Genomic DNA, 9866 nt, shown 5'->3' with positions numbered 1-9866 from the left:
ACTGAGGTGCAGCTGACTCTCATTATGTCTTCCTTTCCTCACAGGGGGTTCTAGTGTAAAGTGAGGGCAGCAGGCGCCATTTCTCTCTGTGCGGTGCTATATGTGACCTTCCCCTGTGGGCGCACACACAGCCCTACAAGGCTCCGCTTTACTGGAGGGGGCCCTCCATAATTTGGTGCGGTTACGCGCGCCCCCGCCATGTTTTATTCTGACGGCGCGCGCCCGCAGACCTGATGCACTGACTAGGCGCGCCCCCGCGTGTGTTTCCTGCGCGTCCTATGCAAAATAGCGGTGCGCGTGTCCGGCCCTGCAGCTGCTCTCCTCTCTTCCCTTCCTCGTCCTGTTATTCATTTGTTCTCCTGTCTCCCTCCTCGCCCCATTATTAACCCCACACTGCATCCCACCCTGCCTCCTCCCCCAGATGCTGGGCACTCTCTGCTGTCCTAGCCCTGTGCCATGCCCTCCGTCCCTCCCCCTCATCACTGGGCATTATAGTGCCATGCTAGCCCCCTGATGACTGCTGGTGGTCACTAGCCTTTGTGACTTCCCATTATTTCCTTCCATCGAGCTCGTCAGCTCCAAGCTGGATTGTGACGGTGGCAGCGCAGAAGGTTTCTTCTTCTTCTTCTTCTTCTTCTTCTTCTTCGTGTTCTCTATTCTTTACATAATGGGCTAAAACTGCTCTGGCGGGTTCCTGTCTCGTAACTTCCCCCCTTTCTGTGTTTTCCTCTCCGGTGGTAATATAATATTTGTTCGGTCTTTGTCACTTGTTATTTTCTGTGCTGTAAATATTTCCAGCTTCTTCTTTTGCTCTTTTGTGTTGGGGCATGGCGGATACGTTGCGTTTATGCCCCCTTGACCGGTATCTTGTGTAACGCAATTAGTACATGTCAGTGCCCTTAGATTTAGGGGCTATACGGGGGTGGCATGATAAGGCGGGGGGCATCGTACATATATCCTGTCATTACCTGTTTGGGCTTATTGAAGAATTTAGCAATTTCATGCCTTATTTAATTATGAATGTTAACTTTTATTTCAAATATTCTTTAAACAAAGCTTTATTTCCTTGCCAGGTGGGAAGGTGCCCGCGAAAAGCGAGGAACTGGCACCAATGCCTCCCAAAATGGCATCCGTGCGATTTACGGTCACACCGACGAAGTTCGATGATATGGGGGCAATATCGGACACGAGCCCGGACCTCAGTTCTTCTTCCAGAGTGCGGTTTAGCTCTAGAGAAAGCGTCCGGGACGCCAGTCGAAGTGAAGCGTACAGCGACAGCTCGTTGGCAACCACCGCTGTGGATCCAGCAAGTGAAAGGACCACTAACCCGATGGACAGCGGAGAAGGTAGGTGATAAGAGTGGCAACGGTGGTGAGATGGCATTATTTACTCGCCTGTCCTAAGATTAGATCATGACTCGACATGACTCAGGGGTGAAGCAGCGAAATACCCTTTTGTCAGCAAAGGAACATACACTTGTACGTGTAGATGGCTGTAAATCATGTGAATATTTGCTGTATTTCATTTGCATATATGATCGATGTTTTACATACAGTGGGGATAATAAGTATTTGATACACTGCCGATTTTGCAAGTTTTCCCACCTACAAAGAATGGAGAGGTCTGTAATTTTTACCGTAGGTACACTTCAACTATAAGACAGAATCTAAAATAAAAAAAAAAACAATTTGCATTTTAAAGCATAAAATAAGTATTTGATACAATGGAAAAACAGAATGTGATATTTGGTACAGAAACCTTTGTTTGCAAATACAGAGGTAGTTCTTGACCAAGTTTGCACACACTGCAGCAGAGATTTTGGCCCACTCCTCCATACAGATCTGCTCCAGATCTTATCAGGTTTTGGGTCTGCAGCTGGGCAACATTGAGTTTCTGTTGGGTTCAGGTCTGGAAAATATCTGGGCCTTCCAGGACCTTGAAATGCTTCTTACGGAGCCACTCCTTAGTTGTCCTGGCTGTGTGTTTTGGGCCATTGTCATGCTGGAAGATCCAGCCACGACCCATTTTCAGTGCTCTTATTGAGAGAAGGTTGTTGGCCAAAATCTCACAAAACATAACCCTATCCATCTTCCCTTCAATATGGTGCAGTCATCCTATCCCTTTTGCAGAAAAACTCCCCCAGAATCTGGTGTTTCCATCATCATGCTTCACAGTTGGGACGGTGTTCTTGGGGTAGTACTTATCTTCCTTCTTCCTCCAAACACGGCGAGTGGAGTTGATACCTAAAAGTTCTATTTTGGTTTCATCTGACCACATCGCCTTCTCCCATGCCTCCTCTGGATCATCCAGGAGGTCACTGGTGAACTTCAAACGGGCCTGGACATGTGCTGGCGTGAGCACGGGGACCTTGCATGCCCTGCAGGATTTTAATCCATGATGACGTAGTGTGTTACAGTAATGTTTGAGACTGTGGTCCCAGCTCTCTTCAGGTCATTGACCAGGTCCTCCCGTGTAGTTCTGGGCTGATTCCTAACCTTTCTCAGAATCATCCTTACCAATGAGGCGAGATCTTGCATGGAGCCCCAGACCGAGGAAGATTAACAGTCATCTTGTGTTTCTTCCATTTTCTAATAAGGCTGGGTTCACATTGCGTTCATGGTGTCCGGTAGACGGACTACGTTACACCGCGGCATAATGCGGTGTAACGTAGTCCGGTAACGCCCCCATAGAATGCAATGCTGGACGCATCGCTATCGCACGCCCACAATGGGCGTGCGCTAGCCATGTGCCGTCATTGAGTGACGGACCCCGAGACGCGGCTTGCAGCGTTTTCGGGTCCGTCACTGCTAGCGCAGATAGAGCTAGCAGATGCTCTATCTGCACTAGCGTGCTGCCATAACGACACTTGCGTTAACAGCAGCCCGTTAACGTATGTGTTTAACGGGCTGCTATTAACGCAATGTGAACCCAGCCTAATTGTGCCAACGTTTGTTGTCTTCTCACGAAGCTGCTTGTCTATTGTCCTATAGCCCATCCCAGGCTTGTGCAAGTCTACAATTTTGTCCCTGGTGTCCTTAGGCAGCTCTTTGGTCTTGGCCATGGTGGAGAGGGTGGAGTTTTGGCTTGTTAAAGAAAAACCAACAGGTCTCTGAGAGACAGAATTCTTGCCGGTTGGTAGGTGATCAAATATAGAATATATTTCATGCAATAAAATGCAATTTAATTATTTAAAAATCATACAGTGTAACTTCCTGTTTTATTTTCTTTTTAGAATCTGTCTCTCACAGTTGACATGTACCTACGATAAAAATTACAGTCCTCTCCATTCTCTGTAGGTGGAAAACTTGCAAAATCGGCAGTGTATCAAATACTCATTTGCCCCAATGTCATCATCCTACAGATATTCTAGCAAAGTGACATCCAAAAGTGCCACGTTGGTACAGGTATAGACACATTTCTGCAGGCATGTAGCCAGGTTGCCTGGTGTAGCAATCGTTGTATTATTTTTCTACTTTCTATGTTCGAAAGTTCTCATTGGTCCTGGAGTGCCCCACAGTGCAGTGCATAACAGTGTCCCCTAAACAGTGCTAGCCACAGTGTCTGTGCCATAATAGTATCTGCCACTCGAGTACCCTGTAAGAATACCAGACCCATATTGTGCCATTCGCACAGTGATGAATTCACTTGCTGTGGAATTGCAGATTTTACGTGCACATTCTGCACATAATAATCCACAACAATTTATGGTACAATACATCTAAAAAGAGCTCTAAAAAGCCCAACCGTATGTGGCGGCAAGAGCCTGAGCAAATTTAGGGCATGCAGTGGTTCTCTCCATTTGCAATCCATATAGTTATACACATTTCTGTTAAAATAAGCAGAAAAAATAAAACAATGGGCTCAATTCATCAAAACTTTGAAAAGCCTCCTAAGTTTAGCTACGCTAAAATGTTATGACTTTTGCTGTTTTTGCGCAGCTCTGACAAAGTGGGTAGAGTTGGAGTGAGATGGAGGTCTGGCAACCACCGCAGGCACTGGAGTAGGATTTCCGGCAAGGCGCACAGATGTGTATGCATCTTGTCCAACGCTCCTGATTCATGAAGAGGCATAAGCTTCTTCATGAATCAGAAGTGTCTGACTCCAGCACGAACGTATAACACAGCTGAATGCTATCTATTAGCACTCGGAACAATGTTATAGTATGAGCAGCGCATCCAATCGGATCACACGCACCCATATAAGTCTATGAGTGCATGTGAAATATCTGACTGCACTCGGATGTTAGACCTGTCAATTGCTCAAAAATATTGAGTTAAATACCTCTGATTCTGCAGCTCTTTTCTGTTTTGCACTGCGTCATTCCATTGCAGAGAAATTTACATATCTTGCTTTTGGAGCATAGTATGTGAAATTTCTGCTTGCAGTCCAACTGGGCAGTTTTTCAGAGACTTCTCTGGGGGAGCCCTTGCTTTCACCCCTCCCCAGCCACTGCAAATAACAACTCAGCAGCTCACCTAGACGTCTCAGACACTGGTGAGCTGCAATTGGCAACTTCTAGGAGGGATTGATGAAGGCATATTCCCCCCCTGAGAAGATTCTGAAAAAAAGGCCCAATTGGACTGCAAGAAGAGATTTCCCATACTGCACTACAAAAGCAACGTGAATAAAGTGAGAGATCCTCTTTAATGGATTTAGTGTTTTTCTGATCTTAGTGAGGAGTTTTGTTGGTTACGGTATTTAAAAGTAATTGACTGTGAAGAAAAAAGTTCTGGTACATTATTATTATTATTTATTATTATTATACATTTTTATAGCGCCATTTATTCCATGGCGCTTTACATGTGAATACGGGGCAAATATAGACAAATACATTAAACATGAGCAGATAACAAGGCACACGAGTACATAAGGAGGGAGGACCCTGCCCGCGAGGGCTCACAGTCTGCAGGGGGTGGGTGAGGATACACTAGGAGAGGGAAGAGCTGGCTGTACGGCTGTTCAGTAGGTTGAGGATCACTGCAGGCTGTAGGCTTGTCGGAAGAGATGAGTCTTCAGGTTCTTTTTGAATGTTTCTATGGTAGGCGCAAGTCTGATGTGTTGGGGTAGAGAGTTCCAGAGTATGGGGGAAGCACGGGAGAAGTCTTGGATGCGGTTATGGGAAGAAGAGATGAGAGGGGAGTAGAGAAGGAGGTCTTGGGAGGATCGGAGGTCGCGTGTAGGTAGGTACCGGGAGACCATGTCACAGATGTATGGAGGAGACAGGTTGTGGATGGCTTTGTATGTCAGTGTGAGGGTTTTGAACTGGAGTCTCTGGGCGATAGGAAGCCAGTGAAGGGCTTGACACAGGGGAGAGGCTGGGGAATAGCGGGGGGACAGGTGGATTAGTCGGGCAGCAGAGTGTAGGATGGATTGGAGTGGTGCCAGAGTGCTAGAGGGGAGTCCAGAGAGTAGGAGGTTGCAGTAGTCGAGGCGGGAGATGATAAGGGCATGCACTAGCGTTTTTGCAGTGTTGCGGTCAAGGAAAGCACGGATCCGGGAAATATTTTTGAGTTTGAGACGACAGGAGGAGGCAAGGGCTTGGATATGTGGCTTGAAAGAGAGGGCAGAGTCGAGGATCACCCCGAGGCACCGGGCGTGTGGGACTGGGGATAGTGAGCAGCCATTGACATTGATGGATAGGTCTGGTGGAGGGGTAGAGTGAGATGGGGGAAAGATGATGAATTCTGTTTTGTCCATGTTCAGTTGTAGAAAGCGAGCAGAAAAGAAGGCTGAAATGGCAGACAGACAGTGCGGGATTTTGGTAAGCAAGGAGGAGAGGTCAGGTCCGGAGAGGTAGATCTGCGTGTCGTCAGCGTAGAGATGGTACTGCATACCGTGGGATTCTATGAGCTGTCCCAGGCCGAAAGTGTAGATGGAGAAGAGTAGGGGTCCTAGAACAGAGCCTTGAGGAACACCGACTGACAAGGGGCGAAGTGAGGAGGTGGTGTGGGGGAGGGAGACACTGAATGTTCGGTCTGTCAGATATGACGAGATCCAGGAAAGGGCCAAGTCTGTGATGCCAAGGGATGAGAGGATTTGTAGCAAAAGGGAGTGATCTACAGTGTCAAAGGCAGAAGACAAGTCCAGGAGAAGGAGGACAGAGTAGTGTCGCTTGCTCCTGGCAGTTAGTAGGTCATTGGTGACTTTAGTTAGGGCAGTTTCAGTTGAGTGATGGGAACGGAAGCCTGATTGTAACCGATCAAAGAGGGAGCAGGAGGAGAAGTGGGAGGACAGTTCAAGATGGACGTGTTGCTCCAGCAATTTGGAGGCATAAGGGAGAAGAGATATTGGGCGATAGCTAGACACAGAGGATGGGTCGAGGGAGGGCTTTTTGAGGATGGGTGTGATCTTGGCATGCTTGAAGGATGAGGGAAAGACACCTGTTGTGAGTGAGAGGTTGAAGAGGTGCTTTAGGGTTGGGATGAAGACCGTGGAAAGGTTAGGGATGAGGTGGGATGGGAGCGGGTCAAGCGTGCAGGTGGTGAGGTGTGATCTTGACAGGAGGGTGGAGAGCTGATCTTCTGTCATGGTGGAGAAGCTGGTTTTGGAGGAGCAGGGTTGAGCAGCTAAGAGGGGTAGTGGGCGCTGTGGGCCAAAGCTTTCTCTGATCGTAACATTCTGGTTAAGCCTGCATATTCGTATGTTCTATTGATATCTGAGTGGATATACGCTGCTGCTGCATGCTGTGTTATATAGATTGGCATCTGCAAGGTGACAGGGACCCTTCAATATATAATCTATATGTATATGGAGGCTTCAGACTGATGCTGGCCTCTCCACTGACAGCAGAATGTGCACAGAGGCCACTTGTGTAATGAATTTGTTGTGTTAGATTTTCTTGGTTTATTTCTCCAAGATAAGTGGCATTCCAGATATGTGTCTAGTTGTCATTCACTCTTGGTAAAGATGGCCTCATAAAGTATGTAATGAGCACTTCAGGAGATCAAGGTGTTCCGATGAAACCATTTGGATCCTTTTTCTCATCAACATCAGTCAATTGACTAATGTTACTTTGATGCATTGGGGACATTCAATCCCTTGTCAATGCATTGTTGCTATTCGTGGCCGGACTGCGCCTGTCGCTGATTGTTCGCGGCCGGCCACGTAGTATATAACAGCCCACGTAGTATATTGCACAGCCACGTAGTATATTGCACAGCCACGTAGTATATTGCACAGCCACGTAGTATATTGCACAGCCACGTAGTATATTGCACAGCCCACGTAGTACATTGCACAGCCCACGTAGTACATTGCACAGCCCACGTAGTACATTGCACAGCCCACGTAGTACATTGCACAGCCCACGTAGTACATTGCACAGCCCACGTAGTATATTGCACAGCCCACGTAGTACATTGCACAGCCCACGTAGTACATTGCACAGCCCACGTAGTATATTGCACAGCCACGTAGTATATTGCACAGCCACGTAGTATATTGCACAGCCACGTAGTATATTGCACAGCCCACGTAGTATATTGCACAGCCCACGTAGTATATTGCACAGCCCACGTAGTACATTGCACAGCCCACGTAGTACATTGCACAGCCCACGTAGTACATTGCACAGCCCACGCAGTATTTTGCACAGCTCACGTAGTATATAGCAATGTGGGCATCATATCACTGTTAAAAAAAAAAAAAAAAATTAAAATAAAAAAATAGTTATATACTCACCCTCCATCGGCCCCCGGATCCAGGCGAAGCGGTTACCGACGCTCCTCGCGCGCTCCGGTCTCAAGAGTGCATTGCGGTCTCGCGAGACCGCTACGTCATCATCTCACGAGATCGCAATGCATGGAGTAGTCACCCGAGCGTCGCGAGGATCGGGAAAGGCCTGTTTTGGATCCGGGGGCCGACGGATGGTGAGTATATAACGATTTTTTTTTTTTTTAATTATTTTTAACATTAGATTTTTTTTTACTATTGATGCTGCATAGGCAGCATCAATAGTAAAAAGTTGGTCACACAGGGTTAAAAGCAGCGTTAACGGAGTGCGTTATATCGCGGCATAATGCGGTCCGCTAACGCTGCCATTAACCCTGTGTGAGCGCTGACTGGAGGGGAGTATGGAGCGGGCACTGACTGCGGGGAGTAAGGAGCGGCCATTTTGCTGCCGGACTGTGCCCATCGCTGATTGGTCGTGGCTGTTTTGCCGCGACCAATCAGTGAGTTGGGATTTCCGTTACAGACAGACAGAAAGACAGACAGAAAGACGGAAGTGACCCTTAGACAATTGTATAGTAGATTATGATTTGTTTCTTCACAATTGTGATGACTATTGATCAGTCTGAGACAAGATCAATGATAACTTTATTCTTTGTTGATCATAATTGATCATGCAAACATCAAGATCATCTTTCATTAGTAATATTGGTTATTTTAATGTCGCTCACTTTACTTTATGTAACGCTACAATGTAAATTGCGTTAGTTGGCGATATATGTGCAGTGAGTATACTCAGGGAAATGTCCATCAGATACGTGTAATTACAAGCGTGATAAATAAAATCGGCGTCTGTTGCTGTGGTGGGTAGATGTCTGTGAGGCCAGATAAGATGCATTGTTGTGTAAGCGTCCAGGGACATCCCGTACAGTTTCTGGTAGTTTGGTCTTTAGAAGCATTACATTTTGTTACTAGCATTAATAACCTTGTTTAGTTCTCGTACAGATTGCATACTTTTACCGTCTGGCCACCTCATGGACTAATGGCTGATGTTTTTTAATTTCGGAGATATTAGCTTGTAAAGTTAATATTCTAATTTCACCTTAAAAACCCCTTGTTTGATCATGGATACTTCTCTGGGGGCTTATACTTTTTCCCCTGTGTGGCATTAACCAATAACCAGACATCATCCTGCAGGCGAAAAAAAGCAAACCCCTAAAAAGGACAGAACCAACTTTCTCTCTGTGATATGGAAAGACGTGCAATATCACACAGCTCTGCTCTCCCCAGAACACAACTGACTACATGTGCACAAGAAAGAGGAGAGCAGAGCCGTGTGTCATTGCAAACTTCATTGCATTTATGCCTCTACATCTCATCCAGAGTGATATATGTACATATGTGACATGCTGTGGTCTCATCTTAAGCAAAGACAATGTGGGAGGAGAAGGGGGAGGGCGAAAAGCGGAGCTGACAGTGCAGTGAGATCAGCGCTGCACATACACTGCTCTGGATCTGTGGCAGCTATCAGAGCATTGTTCCTCGATTTCCAGGATAGATGCAAAGAGATATTTGTAATGACACACAGCTCTGCTCATCTCTCCCCTCCCCCTTGTAATCATGGTAAATGCTAGAAGTGAGAGATGTGCCCTGGGAAGTAACAAAGAAAACACAGAGGAGCACTATGTGAATCGGCGTAAAGGAACGGAAAAGTCAGTGTGATGGAATTGCTCACCTGAGGTAGTTGTGTTGGATAGGCTTAATAATGGAAAGGCGAAAACTGGAACCACCCAAAGCTACCGCTCCGACCGGCCATTCTGGATGCCACAGCAAGGAAACAATCTGCAGAGAAGAGAAAATGCAGTTCCCACAGGCACGGTTGCAATGGAGGACAATCTAGTTTTAGATAAAACATTTTATTGGGGATGATCTGTCCCCTTCATCAGGTACAGTTGAACAGAAAGTTGTTCCCATCCTTTAGGTCATATATATATATACCGTATATACTCGAGTATAAGCCGACCCGAGTATAAGCCGACCCACCTAATTTTGCCACAAAAAACTGGGAAAACTTATTGACTCGAGTATAAGCCTAGGGTGGAAAATGCAGCAGCTACCGGTGAATTTCAAAAATAAAAATAGATGCTCCATACCGTTCATTATTGGCCCATAAGATGCTCCATATAAAGCTGTGCCAC

The 9866-nt window shown here is 46.5% G+C and overlaps 1 protein-coding gene across 3 annotated transcripts in view; it reads left to right on the top strand.

Moving 5' to 3' along the window:
* Positions 1-293: 293 nt before the first annotated feature.
* The window catches only part of SLC12A6 (solute carrier family 12 member 6), a 55443-nt gene continuing 45870 nt past the window's right edge, over positions 294-9866 (top strand). Inside the window, exons 1-2 of one of the 3 annotated variants that reach the window (XM_069760719.1) lie at positions 294-611; positions 1074-1346. In XM_069760719.1, the coding sequence (XP_069616820.1) occupies positions 1112-1346 (235 nt within the window). In that variant the 5' untranslated portion in view covers positions 294-611; positions 1074-1111. Of the gene's footprint in view, positions 612-655; positions 738-774; positions 890-1073; positions 1347-9866 lie in introns of those variants that run through there. The other 2 variants (XM_069760726.1, XM_069760742.1) reach the window with 2 other exon arrangements.

Source organism: Ranitomeya imitator, chromosome 1 (genome assembly GCF_032444005.1).
Source record: "Ranitomeya imitator isolate aRanImi1 chromosome 1, aRanImi1.pri, whole genome shotgun sequence".
Classification (NCBI taxonomy): Eukaryota; Metazoa; Chordata; class Amphibia; order Anura; family Dendrobatidae; genus Ranitomeya; species Ranitomeya imitator.
Note: the sequence above shows the minus strand (reverse complement) of the source record. Positions and strands in the feature narration are given on the sequence as shown.